The sequence below is a fragment of the Melanotaenia boesemani genome, chromosome 16 (assembly GCF_017639745.1).
Source record: "Melanotaenia boesemani isolate fMelBoe1 chromosome 16, fMelBoe1.pri, whole genome shotgun sequence".
Classification (NCBI taxonomy): domain Eukaryota; kingdom Metazoa; phylum Chordata; class Actinopteri; order Atheriniformes; family Melanotaeniidae; genus Melanotaenia; species Melanotaenia boesemani.
Genome location: NC_055697.1, coordinates 33,575,392 through 33,596,223, shown reverse-complemented (window position 1 = coordinate 33,596,223; position 20,832 = coordinate 33,575,392). Strand labels below are relative to the sequence as shown.

At 43.1% G+C, this 20,832-nt stretch overlaps 1 protein-coding gene across 1 annotated transcript; it reads right to left on the bottom strand.

Annotated features, from left to right (window-relative positions):
- Positions 1-3,371: 3,371 nt before the first annotated feature.
- Positions 3,372-4,939, bottom strand: LOC121655408 (repetitive proline-rich cell wall protein 2-like). The gene is made up of 2 exons (XM_042010017.1): positions 3,744-4,939; positions 3,372-3,570 (listed from the first exon to the last, which is right to left on the bottom strand). Exons 1-2 carry the CDS (start codon positions 4,937-4,939, stop codon positions 3,372-3,374), a joined length of 1,395 nt encoding a protein of 464 aa, XP_041865951.1.
- Between the last annotated feature and the right edge of the window lie 15,893 nt (positions 4,940-20,832).

The following is a 20,832-nucleotide window of genomic DNA, read 5'->3' as shown; positions in this document are numbered from 1 at the left end:
GACAAAATGGAACATATTCCCGACCTCCAAAGTCTCCATGCGACGAAATGGAACATATTCCTGACCTCCAAAGTCTCCACACGACAAAATGGAACATATTCCTGACCTACAAAATCTCAACATGACACCATTGGACACATTCCTGACTTCCAAAGTCTCAATGTGACGTCTTCGGACATTATCCTGACCTCTAAATTCTCCACACGACAACATCGGACATATTCCCGACTTCCAAAGTCTCAATGTGACGCCTTCGGACATATTCCCGACCTCCAAAGTCTCCACGCGACAAAATGGAACATATTCCCAACCTCCAAAGTCTCCATGCGACAAAATGGAACATATTCCCAACCTCCAAAGTCTCCATGCGACAAAATGGAACATATTCCCAACCTCCAAAGTCTCCATGTGACAAAATGGAACATATTCCTGACCTCCAAAGTCTCCACGTGACAAAATGGAACATATTCCCAACCTCCAAAGTTTCCACGCGACAAAATGGAACATATTCCCAACCTCCAAAGTCTCCACACGACAAAATGGAACATATTCCCAACCTCCAAAGTCTCCACACGACAAAATGGAACATATTCCCAACCTCCAAAGTCTCCACACGACAAAATGGAACATATTCCCAACCTCCAAAGTCTCCACACGACAAAATGGAACATATTCCCAACCTCCAAAGTCTCCACACGACAAAATGGAACATATTCCCAACCTCCAAAGTCTCCACATGACAAAATGGAACATATTCCCAACCTCCAAAGTCTCCACATGACAAAATGGAACATATTCCCAACCTTCAAAGTCTCCACGCGACAAAATGGAACATATTCCTAACCTCCAAAGTCTCCACATGACAAAATGGAACATATTCCCGACCTCCAAAGTCTCCACATGACAAAATGGAACATATTCCTAACCTCCAAAGTCTCCACATGACAAAATGGAACATATTCCCAACCTCCAAAGTCTCCACATGACAAAATGGAACATATTCCCAACCTCCAAAGTCTCCACATGACAAAATGGAACATATTCCCAACCTCCAAAGTCTCCACATGACAAAATGGAACATATTCCCGACCTCCAAAGTCTCCACGCGACAAAACGGAACATATTCCCGACCTCCAAAGTCTCCACGCGACAAAACGGAACATATTCCCGACCTCCAAAGTCTCCATGCGACAAAACGGAACATATTCCTGACCTCCAAAGTCTCCACGCGACAAAACGGAACATATTCCTGACCTCCAAAGTCTCCACGCGACAAAATGGAACATATTCCTGACCTCCAAAGTCTCAACGTGACAACATTGGACACATTCCCGACTTCCAAAGTCTCAATGTGACGTCTTTGGACATTATCCTGACCTCTAAATTCTCCACACGACAAAATGGAACATATTGCCAACCTCCAAAGTCTCCACGCGACAAAACGGAACATATTCCCAACCTCCAAAGTCTCCACATGACAAAATGGATCATATTCCCAACCTCCAAAGTCTCCACATGACAAAATGGAACATATTCCCAACCTCCAAAGTCTCCACACGACAAAATGGAACATATTCCCAACCTCCAAAGTTTCCACGCGACAAAACGGAACATATTCCTGACCTCCAAAGTCTCCACACGACAAAATGGAACATATTCCTGACCTCCAAAGTCTCAACGTGACAACATTGGACACATTCCTGACTTCCAAAGTCTCAATGTGACGTCTTTGGACATTATCCTGACCTCTAAATTCTCCACACGACAAAATGGAACATATTCCCAACCTCCAAAGTCTCCACGCGACAAAACGGAACATATTCCTGACCTCCAAAGTCTCTACATGACAAAATGGAACATATTCCTGACCTCCAAAGTCTCAACGTGACAACATCGGACATATTCCCGACTTCCAAAGTCTCAATGTGACGCCTTCAGACATATTCCCGACCTCCAAATTCTCATCGTCACAACATCGGACATTATCCTGACCTCTAAATTCTCCACGAGACAACATGGGACATATTCCCGACCTCCAATGTCTCAACGTGACGACATCGGACATATTCCCGACCTCCAAAGTCTCCACGCGACAACATGGGACATATTCCCGACCTCCAATGTCTCAACGTGACGACATTGGACATATTGCCGACCTCTAAAGTCTCAATGTGACACCTTCGGACTTATTCCTGACCTCCAAAGTCTCAACGCGAAAACATCGCATATATTCCTAACATCTCCTGATAGTCTTGCCCCCCCATGTTTAACAGACCACTGTCTCTGAGCTTTTTGTCTGTGTGATTCCTTTGGTCACCAACCTTTAGTCATTGACCTCCACTGGCTGCCTGAATAAATTCCAGGTCACAGAGTGACTTCTAGGTCTGCAGCAGCTGTTCTGCTGGACTGCTGTAGTCCTGCCAGGAATGTGGTCTGGTTCTGCCATCCCTCAGCACAGACCAGTCTCAGTCCAGAATGTTCTGGTTTGTGGTTGTAACATGATACCAGCTACCATCGGAGCAGGACACCCTTCTCCACCTTTAACTGTCTCATAACATTTAAAAACTTTAAACACTTTCTCAGGCCTGAACCTTTTGAGTTGTAGTGCTACGAATCCCACATGTACTTTTTTTTCTTTGTTCTTTGTGTTTTAAATAAAACTGGTCTGATTTGTTTTCAGTCTGTGCAGATTGATGGGTCCTCGTATGGATCTGAAACTCATTTCTCCTCACAGCACCAACATGGACAATAACAGAGGTCGAGGTTCAGAAGCCAAGCCAGACAAAGAGGAGCAGGTTTGTTTAACTTTGCAATCATTGTTAGCCAATGAGGCGGCTGTGTGACCTGTTTTCTCTACATCAGCATCCGTTCACGTTTGTAGGAACTGGATGTGTTTGGCTTAGTAAAACTACGACTAGTGAAATGACTGTTGGGATTGGTTCTCTATTAAATAACTCAGATTTCCTCCCATCTCTCATTTTTAAGACTCAGTTTTAGACTGTTTTTGCTTTTGTTTTCTGTCAGGTTTTGGTTATTTACAAGAATCTCCAGAGTTGGAAAATCTGATTTGGACATCCAGACTGGAATGGCTCTAAAACCTCATTGGTTCCAACAAGAGAGAAAAGGAAAGGAAAACTGAAAGAAAAGCAGAACATTTCCACCATCACTGATGATATAAGGTTCAGGTAAAGGACTGGGGAAGACGGCCGTTTTATTTATACAGCACATTTCATACATGAGGCAACTCAGAGAAGAAAAACAGCGAATTATACTGAGAAATAAATCTAAATAAATCTCCTTTATTACAATCCTGATTGTCATCAGTAGAGATATCAAAGGTAAAACAATGAACAACCTGGAGGAGGTCTGGATCAGACTCCGGGTTTTCCAGGACTCTCCAGGTCTGGATCAGACTCCACCTTTTCCAGGATTCTCCAGGTCTGGTCCAACTCCAGGTTTTCCATGACTCTCAAGGTCTGGATTGGACTCTGGGTTTTCCACGACTCTCCAGGTCTGGATCGGACTCCAGGTTTTCCAGGACTCTCCAGGTCTGGATCGGACTCCGGGTTTCTGGCAGTGTGTTCCAGATATCAGGAGCAGAAAAACTAAAGTCTCGGGACAGAAAACAAACTGGACCGAGAGGATCTTGGTCTTGGTGGCTCATATGCAGCTTTGCAGGGTGGAGTCTTTGGGTGGTGAATGAGTCTCATTGTTTTAATTGTTCCAGATGTCTGCACCTTTACAGGTGTGGCTTGTGCAGGTGTGTCTTGTACAGGTGTGGCTTGTACAGGTGTGGCTTGTACAGGTGTGGCTTGTGCAGGTGTGTCTTGTGCAGGTGTGGCTTGTGCAGGTGTGTCTTGTGCAGGTGTGTCTTGTACAGGTGTGGCTTGTACAGATGTGTCTTGTACAGGTGTGGCTTGTGCAGGTGTGGCTTGTACAGGTGTGGCTTGTACAGGTGTGGCTTGTGCAGGTGTGGCTTGTGCAGGTGTGGCTTGTGCAGATGTGGCTTGTGCAGGTGTGGCTTGTGCAGGTGTGTCTTGTGCAGGTGTGGCTTGTGCAGGTGTGTCTTGTACAGGTGTGGCTTGTACAGGTGTGTCTTGTACAGGTGTGGCTTGTACAGATGTGTCTTGTACAGGTGTGGCTTGTGCAGGTGTGGCTTGTGCAGGTGTGTCTTGTGCAGGTGTGGCTTGTGCAGGTGTGTCTTGTACAGGTGTGGCTTGTACAGGTGTGTCTTGTACAGGTGTGGCTTGTACAGATGTGTCTTGTGCAAGTGTGTCTTGTGCAGGTGTGGCTTGTGCAGGTGTGTCTTGTACAGGTGTGGCTTGTACAGGTGTGTCTTGTACAGGTGTGGCTTGTGCAGGTGTGGCTTGTGCAGGTGTGTCTTGTACAGGTGTGTCTTGTACAGGTGTGTCTTGTACAGATGTGTCTTGTGCAGGTGTGGCTTGTGCAGGTGTGGCTTGTGCAGGTGTGTCTTGTACAGGTGTGGCTTGTACAGGTGTGTCTTGTACAGGTGTGGCTTGTACAGATGTGTCTTGTACAGGTGTGGCTTGTGCAGGTGTGGCTTGTGCAGGTGTGTCTTGTACAGGTGTGGCTTGTACAGGTGTGTCTTGTACAGATGTGTCTTGTGCAGGTGTGGCTTGTGCAGGTGTGGCTTGTGCAGGTGTGTCTTGTACAGGTGTGTCTTGTACAGGTGTGGCTTGTGCAGGTGTGTCTTGTACAGGTGTGGCTTGTGCAGGTGTGTCTTGTACAGGTGTGGCTTGTACAGGTGTGGCTTGTACAGGTGTGGCTTGTGCAGGTGTGTCTTGTACAGGTGTGGCTTGTACAGGTGTGGCTTGTGCAGGTGTGTCATGTACAGGTGTGGCTTGTACAGGTGTGTCTTGTACAGGTGTGGCTTGTACAGGTGTGGCTGTAAGGCGCATCTGATGAGGTTTGCAGACATTTCCACCCTCTCTCGGCACGGCTGTCATCATGCTCAGGTCTGTGGTGGACTTGGCCTTCCTGTCTTCCAGATTAAACCTTTCAGCCTCCTCACGTTGTGGCTCGTGAGCTGATGGAGAGCTGAGCTCTCCTCTTCATAAATCTGAGAACATTACACCGAGGTGGTGGAGGCATCACGGGTGGAACTCGTTGACCTGGTAACCAAATCCAGACGTAATGTCAGGCCAGTAAGACGACTCACGTGTGAGTATTTCAGGAAAGGATGTGATTGAAGTTTGACATCTGTAGTGCTTCACTCCTCGCCATGTGTTCTCCACTTGATACTGACGACAGTGGGACAACAGATTCAGTGCTGATGGCCGTGGGAAAGAAAGATTTTTTGTATTCATTTTTCTGGGATAGTGGGACTTTGTAGTGGCGACCTGATGGTAGGTGGGAGGATGGATACGGGGGTGTGGGGTCCAGTGAGACAGCTATGGTATACGGTGGGGGAAGCAGAAGCAACTTAACAGACTTTTGTCTGCCTGAACACCTTGCAGGTGTTGCGTGGTGGGACCCGTTTTCCTCCGGAACTGCGTTAATTCTCGGTGTGAACTAGACTGAACGAGGAAAGATTTTGCTCCATACTGAGCTGACAGCAGGTCTCCGTTTACCTGACTCGCATTTAATGCAGAACTTTTAACAGATACAAGAGAACTTCTGCAACATAAAATGAGTGAGCCGATGCTGGATGGCAGCTCCGTGTGGACCCCTCCACAGGCAGACCAATAGGATTCACACAGGTTTGCAGAGTAAACAAGTGTTGTGGTTGCATGTGCGACATCCTGCTGGAACTCGGCAGGTTCTTGTGATTTGACTGATGCAACAGATTTTCAGATGTTTGCTTTTAAACTAAATGTAAAGAGAATCAGTAGCAGACCTGTTCATGGACAGATGGGGGTTGTTCTGCTTCCTTAAAGAACAAACATTAAACAAACCAGCAGTGCCCGTTTTCACCGTCGAGTCAGAGGGTTGTTGTTTGGATTGTTTCATGTTTGCTCACTATGATGCACAGAGTGCCTGCAGTCCTTACTGGTGACTTCTCTTTCTATTAAGATGATTCATAAAAATGATGCAGTTCATTAATTCTACCACTTTAATAATTCTGACTGCAGTAAAAAAAGATTCAGTGTTCCAGCAGGAAAGAGGCTTTAATCAGCTGCTGTTCAGAAAAATGTTCAGTTAGTTTAAAGAGCATTTCAGTGAGACTGCACGAGTGTTTGGTTGGTGCACGAGGGTGACTGGCTGCACCTGTGAAGGGTTAACAGAACACCAAGAGCCCAACAGCAGAACTTTGAAAAGCCTGAGACCAAACTGGAAGGGCCGGAAGAACGCTTTAAGTTTAACAACAACAACAACAACAACAACAATAATAATAATAATGATAATAATAATAATCAAGCATCCATTAATCTAACAGCTTCAGGGGTTTGTCCTCCACATGCCGCAGGTCCAGCATGAAGTTTTCTTGATAAGAGGTTGTAGGAATTCTGAACATGTTGCAGACTGAGAAGTCCAGAAGGAAATGAAACAGGAATCCAGGCAGAGCAGCGGCATTACGAACCCGCCCCAGTTCAGTCTGCTTCGGCCAATAAAGCAATAACCAGCTGATGTAAGAAATGAAGACTCTCAGTTCTCACCTGCTGGGACGGCTTCTTCATGGCCATACATGATTCGTACTTCACGTCACACGGAGCTCCACGTTTTTCCAAGCACGTGACAACACTGGTATTAAATAACCGAGCACACCGTGTGGAGAGGTGATAAATTAGCCCAACATTCAGACCTCCAACGGGTGGGTGTGAGCTGCAGGGAAACTCTGACCATGTGAGCAGGAGTAAAGACTTCGAGGTAAAGGCCAAACTCTGGTTTTAACCTTCAGAGAGAGGGACCATAAGTTAGAGCAGCTCAGTCCACTTTAGAGCTTCGGCTAGTTTCTCCACAGAAACAAGGAGTCACACGACAGCAGAGACTCTGCTGGTTCCAGAGACGTCTGTCTCACCATGGTGGGACAGAAACTCTGGAGCTAGTAGCCAGAACCAGAAACCAGGTCTTACTGTTGCTGTTTGTGGTAAAAAGTTTGATTCCAGCTCTAAAAACTCTGCTAACGTGTTCTCCTATGACTCTGCCTTTGTTTGACATGAACCATGAAGGTTCTGTTGGTTTCCATGGAGATGAAGGAGGTTTATAGTGAAGGATTCTCTATCTTGGGCTTCACGTCTTTCTGGATCATCATGGTGGTTCTAAGGTGAATGTGGGGCTATCCCTGGATCCTCCTGACTCTGAGCATTGATAGAGGCGTCCATCATCATCACCATCATCATCACCATCATCAGCCAACCGCTTCCTGAGATATTTACCTGAGTAACACTTTGTTTTATGGAAATTTAAAAAACTATGAGGTGTTATTGATTTCCATGAAATGATGAGTTTTGACTCTGTAAATGTAAAATGATGCAACGCTGTTTCCTGCTTTATTCCCGTCTCTAAAATATCTCCTCCAGGTGAATTTAAAGCACAGGGATGTGACTGTTTGCAAACTGCATCTGTGGTGCACAGGAACAAATAAAATGTGGTGTCATGCTGGAGGCAGCAGTTCTGAAGGCTTCTATAAGAACTCTGTTGTTGTCTGCAGGCAGCGCTCCCACAGCGTTATGCAAACACTCCTCACAACCTCACATTCATGCTGCTGACTGATTGCTTCTCATTAAAGAGACACATAACTGCCCAGGGTCCGGTTGGTTCTGGAGTGCTGACAGGACGGCTTTAGACCAGCTGGGACAGATCTGCTGCAGGATGTGGGTCAAGGTCTGCTGCTGACCTTTTATTCAGCACTTAGAAGCTTTACACAGTGAGGAGGTCTATGAGCAAAGCACAACATGTAATTCTGACTGAGACAACACTTTCTCGCTGTTGTAAGAGTCGGCTTACCCAAAGTTACACAACACAGAATGCGACACACCTTCCAGGAGGCCACATACTGATCACCTGACTCCAAAGTAGCTGAGTCATCCCAACCAGACCCGGAGAGAAGTAAAATCCTTTCATTTTTTATGTTTTCTTCAAGATTCAGTCATGAGCCGCAGGTTCTCACGTCACAGGAAACAATGTTTAATCCCAGTATAAACCAGTCTGTAGCAGCTTTTAATCCCAGTATAAACCAGTCTGTAGCAGCTTTTAATCCCAGTATAAACCAGTCTGTAGCAGTTTTTAATCCCAGTATAAACCAGTCTGTAGCAGTTTTTAATCCCAGTATAAACCAGCCTGTAGCAGCTTTTAATCCCATTATAAACCAGTCTGTAGCAGCTTTTAATCCCAGTATAAACCAGTCTGTAGCAGCTTTTAATCCCAGTATAAACCAGTCTGTAGCAGTTTTTAATCCCAGTATAAACCAGTCTGTAGCAGTTTTTAATCCCAGTATAAACCAGTCTGTAGCAGCTTTTAATCCCAGTATAAACCAGTCTGTAGCAGCTTTTAATCCCAGTATAAACCAGTCTGTAGCAGCTTTTAATCCCAGTATAAACCAGTCTGTAGCAGCTTTTAATCCCAGTATAAACCAGCCTGTAGCAGCGTTTAATCCCATTATAAACCAGTCTGTAGCGGCTTTTAATCCCAGTATAAACCAGTGTGTAGCAGCTTTTAATCCCAGTAAAAACCAGTCTGTAACAGCTTTTAATCCCAGTATAAACCAGTCTGTAGCAGCTTTTAATCCCAGTATAAACCAGTCCGTAGCAGCTTTTAATCCCAGTAAAAACCAGTCTGTAGCAGCTTTTAATCCCAGTATAAACCAGTCTGTAACAGCTTTTAATCCCAGTATAAACCAGTCTGTAACAGCTTTTAATCCCAGTATAAACCAGTCTGTAACAGCTTTTAATCCCAGTACAAACCAGCCTGTAGCAGCTTTTAATCCCAGTATAAACCAGCCTGTAGCAGCTTTTAATCCCAGTATAAACCAGCCTGTAGCAGCTTTGAATGCCAGTATAAACCAGCCTGTAGCAGCTTTTAATTCCAGTATAAACCAGCCTGTAGCAGCTTTTAATGACAGTATAAACCAGTCTGTAGCAGTTTTTAATCCCAGTATAAACCAGTCTGTAGCAGCTTTTAATCCCAGTAAAAACCAGTCTGTAGCAGTTTTTAATCCCAATATAAACCAGTCTGTAGCAGCTTTTAATCCCAGTATAAACCAGTCTGTAACAGCTTTTAATCGCAGTATAAACCAGTCGGTAACAGCTTTTAATCCCAGTATAAACCAGTCTGTAACAGCTTTTAATCTCAGTATAAACCAGTCTGTAGCAGCTTTTAATCCCAGTATAAACCAGTCTGTAGCGGTTTTTAATCCCAGTATAAACCAGTCTGTAGCAGTTTTTAATCCCAGTATAAACCAGTCTGTAGCAGCTTTTAATCCCAGTATAAACCAGCCTGTAGCAGCTTTTAATCCCAGTATAAACCAGTCTGTAGCAGCTTTTAATCCCAGTAAAAACCAGTCTGTAGCAGCTTTTAATCCCAGTATAAACCAGTCTGTAGCAGCTTTTAATCCCAGTATAAACCAGTCTGTAGCAGTTTTTAATCCCAGTATAAACCACTCTGTAGCAGCTTTTAATCCCAGTATAAACCAGCCTGTAGCAGCTTTTAATCCCATTATAAACCAGTCTGTAGCGGCTTTTAATCCCAGTATAAACCAGTCTGTAGCAGCTTTTAATCCCAGTAAAAACCAGTCTGTAACAGTTTTTAATCCCAGTATAAACCAGTCTGTAGCAGCTTTTAATCCCAGTAAAAACCAGTCTGTAACAGCTTTTAATCCCAGTATAAACCAGTCTGTAGCAGCTTTTAATCCCAGTATAAACCAGTCTGTAGCAGCTTTTAATCCCAGTAAAAACCAGTCTGTAACAGCTTTTAATCCCAGTATAAACCAGTCTGCAGCAGCTTTTAATCCCAGTAAAAACCAGTCTGTAACAGCTTTTAATCCCAGTACAAACCAGCCTGTAGCAGCTTTTAATCCCAGTATAAACCAGCCTGTAGCAGCTTTGAATGCCAGTATAAACCAGCCTGTAGCAGCTTTTAATTCCAGTATAAACCAGCCTGTAGCAGCTTTTAATGACAGTATAAACCAGTCTGTAGCAGTTTTTAATCCCAGTATAAACCAGTCTGTAGCAGCTTTTAATCGCAGTATAAACCAGTTCTTTAGCAGCTTTTAGTCCCAGTTTAAAACATTCTGTAGCAGCTTTTAATTCCAGTATTAACCAGTTTGTAACAGCTTTGAATCCCAGTATAGACCAGTCTGTAGCGGCTTTGAATCCCAGTATAAACCAGTCTGTAGCGGCTTTTAATCCCACTATAAACCAGTCTGTAGCAGCTTTTAATCCCATTATAAACCAGCCTGTAGCGGCTTTTAATCCCAGTATAAACCAGTCTGTAGCAGCTTTTAATGCCAGTATAGACCAGTCTGTAGCAGCTTTTAATCCCAGTATAAACCAGCCTGTAGCAGCTTTTAATGCCAGTATAAACCAGGCTGTAGCAGCTTTTAATCCCAGTATAAACCAGTCTGTAGCAGCTTTTAATCCCAGTATAAACCAGCCTGTAGCAGCTTTTAATCCCAGTATAAACCAGTCTGTAGCAGCTTTTAATCCCAGTATAAACCAGTCTGTAGCAGCTTTTAATCCCAGTATATACCAGCCTGTAGCAGCTTTTAATCCCAGTATAAACCAGTCTGTAACAGCTTTTAATCCCAGTATAAACCAGCCTGTAGCGGCTTTTAATCCCAGTATAAATCAGCCTGTAGCAGCTTTTAATCCCAGTATAAACCAGCCTGTAGCAGCTTTTAATCCCAGTATAAACCAGTCTGTAGCAGCTTTTAATTCCAGTATAAACCAGCCTGTAGCAGCTTTTAATCCCAGTATAAACCAGCCTGTAGCAGCTTTGAATGCCAGTATAGACCAGCCTGTAGCAGCTTTTAATTCCAGTATAAACCAGCCTGTAGCAGCTTTTAATCCCAGTATAAACCAGCCTGTAGCAGCTTTTAATCCCAGTATAAACCAGCCTGTAGCAGCTTTTAATCCCAGTATAAACCAGCCTGTAGCAGCTTTTAATCCCAGTATAAACCAGCCTGTAGCAGCTTTTAACCCCGGTATAAACCAGCTTGTAGCAACTTTTAATCCCAGTATAAACCAGTCTGTAGCGGCTTTTAATCCCAGTATAAACCAGTCTGTAGCAGCTTTTAATGCCAGTATAAACCAGTCTGTAGCAGCTTTTAATCCCAGTATAAACCAGCCTGTAGCAGCTTTTAATCCCAGTATAAACCAGCCTGTAGCAGCTTTTAACGCCAGTATAAACCAGGCTGTAGCAGCTTTTAATCCCAGTATGAACCAGTCTGTAGCAGCTTTCAATCCCAGTATAAACCAGCCTGTAGCAGCTTTTAATCCCAGTATAAACCAGCCTGTAGCAGCTTTTTATGCCAGTATAAACCAGGCTGTAGCAGCTTTTAATCCCAGTATAACCCAGTCTGTAGCAGCTTTTAATCCCAGTATAAGCCAGCCTGTAGCAGCTTTTAATCCCAGTATAAACCAGTCTGTAACAGCTTTTAATCCCAGTATAAACCAGTCTGTAACAGCTTTTAATCCCAAACCAGTCTGTAGCAGCTTTTAATCCCATTATAAACCAGCCTGTAGCAGCTTTTAATCGCAGTATAAACCAGTCTGTAGCAGCTTTTAATCCCATTATAAACCAGTCTGTAGCAGCTTTTAATCCCAGTATATACCAGCCTGTAGCAGCTTTTAATCCCAGTATAAACCAGCCTGAAGCAGCTTTTAATCCCAGTATAAACCAGCCTGTAGCAGCTTTTAATCCCAGTATAAACCAGCCTGTAGCAGCTTTTAATCCCAGTATAAACCAGTCTTTAGCGGCTTTTAATCCCAGTATAAACCAGTCTGTAGCAGTTTTGAATCCCAGTATAAACCAGCCTGTAGCAGCTTTTAATCCCAGTATAAACCAGCCTGTAGCAGCTTTTAATCCCAGTATAAACCAATCTGTAGCGGCTTTTAATCCCAGTATAAACCAGTCTGTAGCAGCTTTTAATGACAGTATAGACCAGTCTGTAAAAGCTTTTAATCCCAGTATAAACCAGTCTGTAGCAGCTTTTAATCCCAGTATAAACCAATCTGTAGCGGCTTTTAATCCCATTATAAACCAGCCTGTAGCAGCTTTTAATCCCAGTATAAACCAATCTGTAGTGGCTTTTAATCCCAGTATAAACCAGTCTGTAGCAGCTTTTAATGCCAGTATAGACCAGTCTGTAGCAGCTTTTAATCCCATTATAAACCAGCCTGTAGCAGCTTTTAATCCCAGTATAAACCAGTCTGTAGCAGCTTTTAATCCCATTATAAACCAGCCTGTAGCAGCTTTTAATCCCAGTATAAACCAATCTGTAGCGGCTTTTAATCCCAGTATAAACCAGTCTGTAGCAGCTTTTAATGCCAGTATAGACCAGTCTGTAACAGCTTTTAATCCCAGTATAAACCAGTCTGTAGCAGCTTTTAATCCCAGTATAAACCAGTCTGTAGCAGCTTTTAATCCCATTATAAACCAGCCTGTAGCAGCTTTTAATCCCAGTATAAACCAATCTGTAGCGGCTTTTAATCCCAGTATAAACCAGTCTGTAGCAGCTTTTAATGCCAGTATAGCCCAGTCTGTAACAGCTTTTAATCCCAGTATAAACCAGTCTGTAGCAGCTTTTAATCCCAGTATAAACCAGTCTGTAACAGCTTTTAATCCCAGTATAAACCAGCCTGTAGCAGCTTTTAATCCCAGTATAAACCAGGCTGTAGCAGCTTTTAATCCCAGTATAAACCAGTCTGTAGCAGCTTTTAATCCCAGTATAAACCAGCCTGTAGCAGCTTTTAATCCCAGTATAAACCAGTCTGTAACAGCTTTTAATCCCAGTATAAACCAGTCTGTAACAGCTTTTAATCCCAGTATAAACCAGTCTGTAGCAGCTTTTAATCCCAGTATAAACCAGTCTGTAGCAGCTTTTAATCCCAGTATAAACCAGCCTGTAGCAGCTTTTAATCCCAGTATAAACCAGTCTTTAACAGCTTTTAATCCCAGTATAAACCAGTCTGTAGCAGCTTTTAATCCCAGTATAAACCAGTCTGTAGCAGCTTTTAATCCCAGTATAAACCAGTGTGTAGCAGCTTTTAATCCCAGTATAAACCAGTCTGTAGCAGCTTTTAATCCCAGTATAAACCAGGCTGTAGCAGCTTTTAATCCCAGTATAAACCAGTGTGTAACAGCTTTTAATCCCAGTATAAACCAGTCTGTAGCAGCTTTTAATCCCAGTATAAACCAGTGTGTAGCAGCTTTTAATCCCAGTATAAACCAGGCTGTAGCAGCTTTTAATCCCAGTATAAACCAATCTGTAGTGGCTTTTAATCCCAGTATAAACCAGTCTGTAGCAGCTTTTAATGCCAGTATAGACCAGTCTGTAACAGCTTTTAATCCCAGTATAAACCAGTCTGTAGCAGCTTTTAATCCCAGTATAAACCAGTCTGTAGCAGCTTTTAATCCCATTATAAACCAGCCTGTAGCAGCTTTTAATCCCAGTATAAACCAATCTGTAGCGGCTTTTAATCCCAGTATAAACCAGTCTGTAGCAGCTTTTAATGCCAGTATAGACCAGTCTGTAACAGCTTTTAATCCCAGTATAAACCAGTCTGTAGCAGCTTTTAATCCCAGTATAAACCAGGCTGTAGCAGCTTTTAATCTCAGTATAAACTAGTGTGTAACAGCTTTTAATCCCAGTATAAACCAGTCTGTAGCAGCTTTTAATCCCAGTATAAACCAGGCTGTAGCAGCTTTTAATCCCAGTATAAACCAGTGTGTAACAGCTTTTAATCCCAGTATAAACCAGTGTGTAGCAGCTTTTAATCCCAGTATAAACCAGCCTGTAGCAGCTTTTAATCCCAGTATAAACCAGCCTGTAGCAGCTTTTAATCCCAGTATAAACCAGTCTGTAGCAGCTTTTAATCCCAGTATAAACCAGGCTGTAGCAGCTTTTAATCCCAGTATAAACCAGTCTGTAGCAGCTTTTAATCCCAGTATAAACCAGGCTGTAGCAGCTTTTAATCCCAGTATAAACCAGTGTGTAACAGCTTTTAATCCCAGTATAAACCAGTCTGTAGCAGCTTTTAATCCCAGTATAAACCAGGCTGTAGCAGCTTTTAATCCCAGTATAAACCAGTGTGTAACAGCTTTTAATCCCAGTATAAACCAGTGTGTAGCAGCTTTTAATCCCAGTATAAACCAGTCTGTAGCAGCTTTTAATCCCAGTATAAACCAGCCTGTAGCAGCTTTTAATCCCAGTATAAACCAGTCTGTAACAGCTTTTAATCCCAGTATAAACCAGTCTGTAGCAGCTTTTAATCCCAGTATAAACCAGTCTGTAGCAGCTTTTAATCCCAGTATAAACCAGTGTGTAACAGCTTTTAATCCCAGTATAAACCAGTCTGTAGCAGCTTTTAATCCCAGTATAAACCAGGCTGTAGCAGCTTTTAATCCCAGTATAAACCAGTGTGTAACAGCTTTTAATCCCAGTATAAACCAGTCTGTAGCAGCTTTTAATCCCAGTATAAACCAGCCTGTAGCAGCTTTTAATCCCAGTATAAACCAGCCTGTAACAGCTTTTAATCCCAGTATAAACCAGTCTGTAGCAGCTTTTAATCCCAGTATAAACCAGCCTGTAGCAGCTTTTAATCCCAGTATAAACCAGCCTGTAGCAGCTTTTAATCCCAGTATAAACCAGTCTGTAGCAGCTTTTAATCCCAGTATAAACCAGCCTGTAGCAGCTTTTAATCCCAGTATAAACCAGTCTGTAACAGCTTTTAATCCCAGTATAAACCAGCCTGTAGCAGCTTTTAATCCCAGTATAAACCAGGCTGTAGTAGCTTTTAATCCCAGTATAAACCAGTCTGTAGCAGCTTTTAATCCCAGTATAAACCAGGCTGTAGCAGCTTTTAATCCCAGTATAAACCAGTGTGTAACAGCTTTTAATCCCAGTATAAACCAGTCTGTAGCAGCTTTTAATCCCAGTATAAACCAGGCTGTAGCAGCTTTTAATCCCAGTATAAACCAGTGTGTAACAGCTTTTAATCCCAGTATAAACCAGTGTGTAGCAGCTTTTAATCCCAGTATAAACCAGCCTGTAGCAGCTTTTAATCCCAGTATAAACCAGTATGTAGCTGCTTTTAATCCCAGTATAAACCAGTCTGTAGCAGCTTTTAATCCCAGTATAAACCAGCCTGTAGCAGCTTTTAATCCCAGTATAAACCAGTCTGTAGCAGCTTTTAATCCCAGTATAAACCAGCCTGTAGCAGCTTTTAATCCCAGTATAAACCAGTCTGTAACAGCTTTTAATCCCAGTATAAACCAGCCTGTAGCAGCTTTTAATCCCAGTATAAACCAGGCTGTAGCAGCTTTTAATCCCAGTATAAACCAGTCTGTAGCAGCTTTTAATCCCAGTATAAACCAGCCTGTAGCAGCTTTTAATCCCAGTATAAACCAGTGTGTAACAGCTTTTAATCCCATTATAAACCAGCCTGTAGCAGCTTTTAATCCCAGTATAAACCAGTCTGTAGCAGCTTTTAATCCCAGTATAAACCAGCCTGTAGCAGCTTTTAATCCCAGTATAAACCAGTCTGTAACAGCTTTTCATCCCAGTATAAACCAGCCTGTAGCAGCTTTTAATCCCAGTATAAACCAGGCTGTAGCAGCTTTTAATCCCAGTATAAACCAGTCTGTAGCAGCTTTTAATCCCAGTATAAACCAGGCTGTAGCAGCTTTTAATCCCAGTATAAACCAGTGTGTAGCAGCTTTTAATCCCAGTATAAACCAGCCTGTAGCAGCTTTTAATCCCAGTATAAACCAGTATGTAGCTGCTTTTAATCCCAGTATAAACCAGTCTGTAGCAGCTTTTAATCCCAGTATAAACCAGCCTGTAGCAGCTTTTAATCCCAGTATAAACCAGTCTGTAGCAGCTTTTAATCCCAGTATAAACCAGCCTGTAGCAGCTTTTAATCCCAGTATAAACCAGTCTGTAACAGCTTTTAATCCCAGTATAAACCAGCCTGTAGCAGCTTTTAATCCCAGTATAAACCAGGCTGTAGCAGCTTTTAATCCCAGTATAAACCAGGCTGTAGCAGCTTTTAATCCCAGTATAAACCAGTGTGTAGCAGCTTTTAATCCCAGTATAAACCAGCCTGTAGCAGCTTTTAATCCCAGTATAAACCAGTATGTAGCTGCTTTTAATCCCAGTATAAACCAGTCTGTAGCAGCTTTTAATCCCAGTATAAACCAGCCTGTAGCAGCTTTTAATCCCAGTATAAACCAGTCTGTAGCAGCTTTTAATCCCAGTATAAACCAGCCTGTAGCAGCTTTTAATCCCAGTATAAACCAGTCTGTAACAGCTTTTAATCCCAGTATAAACCAGCCTGTAGCAGCTTTTAATCCCAGTATAAACCAGGCTGTAGCAGCTTTTAATCCCAGTATAAACCAGTCTGTAGCAGCTTTTAATCCCAGTATAAACCAGCCTGTAGCAGCTTTTAATCCCAGTATAAACCAGTGTGTAACAGCTTTTAATCCCATTATAAACCAGCCTGTAGCAGCTTTTAATCCCAGTATAAACCAGTCTGTAGCAGCTTTTAATCCCAGTATAAACCAGCCTGTAGCAGCTTTTAATCCCAGTATAAACCAGTCTGTAACAGCTTTTCATCCCAGTATAAACCAGGCTGTAGCAGCTTTTAATCCCAGTATAAACCAGTGTGTAGCAGCTTTTAATCCCAGTATAAACCAGTCTGTAGCAGCTTTTAATCCCAGTATAAACCAGTCTGTAGCAGCTTTTAATCCCAGTATAAACCAGTCTGTAGCAGCTTTTAATCCCAGTATAAACCAGTGTGTAGCAGCTTTTAATCCCAGTATAAACCAGTGTGTAGCAGCTTTTAATCCCAGTATAAACCAGTCTGTAGCAGCTTTTAATCCCAGTATAAACCAGTGTGTAGCAGCTTTTAATCCCAGTATAAACCAGTGTGTAGCAGCTGTCAGATTGGGAGGTAAAATGATGTAAAATGAATGTATGAATAGATATAGCAGCATAAAGGTCGTCCAGTAGAAGAAGACCAAGCCTTTTCTCATCTCATCATTGTTTTTCTGTAAAACCGGAAGATGAGCCACTAAAACGTCTACAAACCTGCATCACAGTTTGAAAGTTGCATCACTTCATTTCAGACTTGTTACTGCGTCATTTCAGAGAAGTAAACAGTTGCTTCTCTTTCCTGCTTCTGTTGTAATTTCTGAAACTCATCAACTCATTTCAAGTTTTTATCCACAGAATCTCAGTTAAATGATAAAATTAAAATATTCATCAAAAGGATGAAAACAGTTAAAAAAATCTAAAAACATGAATCTGACATGTTTCCTGAACCAGCCGGTCTAAGCTGAGTAAATGAAGGAATGAGTGGTGACATCCATCCATCAGTCTGTCGACCTCGCCACCTCGACCTTTTCAGTCGACCCCTTAAACAGCTGAGAGATAAAATAGCCCTCCGTTTCCACAGCAACACATCTACACCCTCCAGCATTGCACAATGAGCTGTAAAGGTTTCATTTTTAGTTTAATAAATGTGGAAATAAACCAGTTTTTTTTCTTGTTGTGACTGCAGTCACTCAGGTTTAATGTCTGCTCTGGTTCCTGGTTCCTGGTTCCTGGTTGGACTTCACTGCAGTTCATCTTTTATTTCTAAATGACTAAATTCATTCATTTTGTGTACCGCTTTGTCCAATTCAGAGACAAACCACCACTCATACTCACTCCCAGAGAGACCAGTGAACCTAACATCATGTGTTTGGACGGTGGGAGGAAGCCGGAGAACCCGGAGAGAACCCACGCACACACGGGAAGAACACGCAGACTTCACAGCCACAGTTAAAGCAAACCCTGAGAAGGTTTTCAACACGAAACTTCTCGTGGAGCTCATGTAGTTCCAAATGATCTTTCAGCTGAAGACGAACCACCTGCTCTAAGAGCTTAGAAAGAAAAGGCAGCTTAGAAATGGGCCTAAAGTTTGAAAGAACATTAAGATGCAGCTTGGTCTTTTTAAGAAGAGGCTGCACATGTTTAAAACACCATTAACAAGTCTGACCACCGGGACCTTCAGCACAAACAGCAGATCTCAGATCTTCTCACCCTCCGCTGGGAATAAAGTCTGACTCCTAGAAAAGTGACCCCATTAACGTGACTCTGGTCTCTGTTTCTTTTCTTTCTGGAAGGGGAAGCGTCCTGAGACGTGAACGGCATACGTGCGCTCCTGCATGGCCCTGGCATCAAGCCTCTCGTGCCAGAGCTGCAGGTTGGGACCTGACGGGCTGCAGAAATCATTCAGTTCACTTTGCTGAGAGCAACCAGGAGAAGCAGGTCGCGGCTCATCGACTCATTCTTTATATCAGAAATGACTTTACTCTGACTTTCATTCTGATTCAGGTTAAAATCAGATGAAATTTTAACAAAATTAAAGATTTGATCCGTTTGTGACACTTTTCTACTTAACACGAACCTCTGGGGTTCGTAGAGACAGAAGAGGTAGAAAAATAGAAATAAGTTCACGTAAAATATAATAATAATGTAATAAATAAATTATGAGTTCATAAAATAACATTTATGTTCAACTTTATTCATTATAACAAACCCAGGACATCAGCAGGATATCTGGCACATTCTGGCTCAAACCAGGTCACCTGGTGGAACAAAAGCCTGCCAGCAGAGTCCAGAACCAGAAACAACCAGGAGTAAATTCTGTCAGTAAGACGGTGAAACCAGAACATCTCCATACAACTGTTTACAAAAGAAAGATGGGATTGTTATAACATTTAATTCTTCCAGAGCCTCCGAGCAGAAGTACGTTGGTCAGTTCCTGACAGTTGGGTTCCTTCTGAAGCATCAGACCAGGCGTTCTGTAAAGAACCGGTCCACTGAAACCTTCAAAGCAACCAGGAACCTGAATAAAACCACAGAGGACTCAGCCCTTCAGCTCTTGATGTAAACTGATCTGTTGGCGTCACATGGAGGCTGTAGAAGAATTCCCATGTTGCATCAGTCTGAACAGCTTCAGCAAACCAGTGATTTACTGATGTGACGCATGCAGCTGCTTTAAGAAGACAGCCAGCTTCAAAGGTCAAGATTCAGCCTAAAATTAGCTGCAGCGCCTGGACGCTCATCAGAAAATCTCTGTCCTGACACTCAGATCTTCTTCACAGCACTCCTGTGTGGATTCATTCCAGGACAAAGTCATGTGATCACATCTAAACATAAATCCACACCGGACACACAGCACTGGGTGTAACTCTGCCGAACCAGAGTCGCCACATCTCAGCTTTCCTTCAGTTTAAAATAAAAGCTGGAAGTTTCCTCCACATCCTCCCGACAGTTTCTCAGGTCTATTGACCCGCCCAGCAGGGAAGACGCACCGGTTTATTCCTTATTTACAGACTTTTAACTTGCTTTAATGTTTTTAGTTGGAATCTCTGAAGTCTGTTATTGAATCTGTTTTAGTAATTCTATAGAGTTTAATGACGTAACTAACCCATTCATTCCATTCAGGGTCCGAGCTGGAATCTTTCCCAGCAGGTAGCAGGTGAGAGGCAGGTTCACCTGGACAGGTCTTCCATCTGGTTTACAGGGACTTTTTCATTCGGACCTCCTGTGTTACCTCTCTGGACCTAAAACCACACAACAAAAAATCTCAGCTGGAAAACGTTGGATTTTTGTAATGTGAAAACTAAACATGTTTAACTAAATCCTTTTTCCATCCATCCATCCATCCATTTTCTTCCACTTATCCGGAGTCGGGTCGTGGGGGCAGCTGCCTAAGCAGGGAAACCCAGACTTCCCTCTCCCCGGCCACATTCACCAGCTCATCCGGAGGGATCCCGAGGCGTTCCCAGGCCAGGCGAGAGATGTAGTCCATCCAGCGTGTCCTGGGTCTTCCTCGGGGCCTCTTTCCGGTGGGACGTGCTTGGAACACCTCACCAGGGAGGCGTCCAGGAGGCATCCTAACCAGATGCCCGAGCCTCCTCATCTGGCTCCTCTCGATGTGGAGGAGCAGCAACTCTACTCTGAGCTCCTCCCGGATCACAGAGCTACTCACCCTATCTCTAAGAGAGAGCCCGGCCACCCTGCGGAGGAAACTCATTTCGGCAGCTTGTAGTCGCGATCTCGTTTTTTTTGGTAAATCCTTTTTATATTATTTTATTAGTCATGGGATCTTTTTAATACTCGCTCCATCCTACCTTTCTGAGTTTCTGCAGCCTTTTAGTCACCTACTCTGCCTCAGGTCAGCTGATCCAGACCTTTATTTGTGGCTTTTATTTTAATTTTCTGTGAAGAAGGATGATCCAGTGCGGCTGTTTTTAAAGTGCTTTATAAATAAAGCTGGATTGGATACATGAAAAAGAGACCAGGCTTTTCACGTAAATATGCGATGGTAGCCAAAGGCCAAACAAGCCACAAAGGAGTTCCTCTGAGAGATGTGGTGCTTCGAGTGAGTACTGGCTTAGTCCTGGGGGGCGGGGCAAGTGTAAAAATGTGCGTCCCCACATGCCATCCCTCTGGAAACATCTCTTGGTCCTTCAGGATTCGGGTGCATGTGTGAAAACAGATCTGGAGAAGCTAATCTACCCTTTTCCTGGTCCATGTCGTCAGACCTGAAGGTGTTCATTGTCATCATGGCTGCTTCACATGTAGCTGCAGACCACCCAGAGCCTGCTGGAGGTCTCAGCAGGACATCAATGACAAGATTAGATCCTGAGATCACCGAA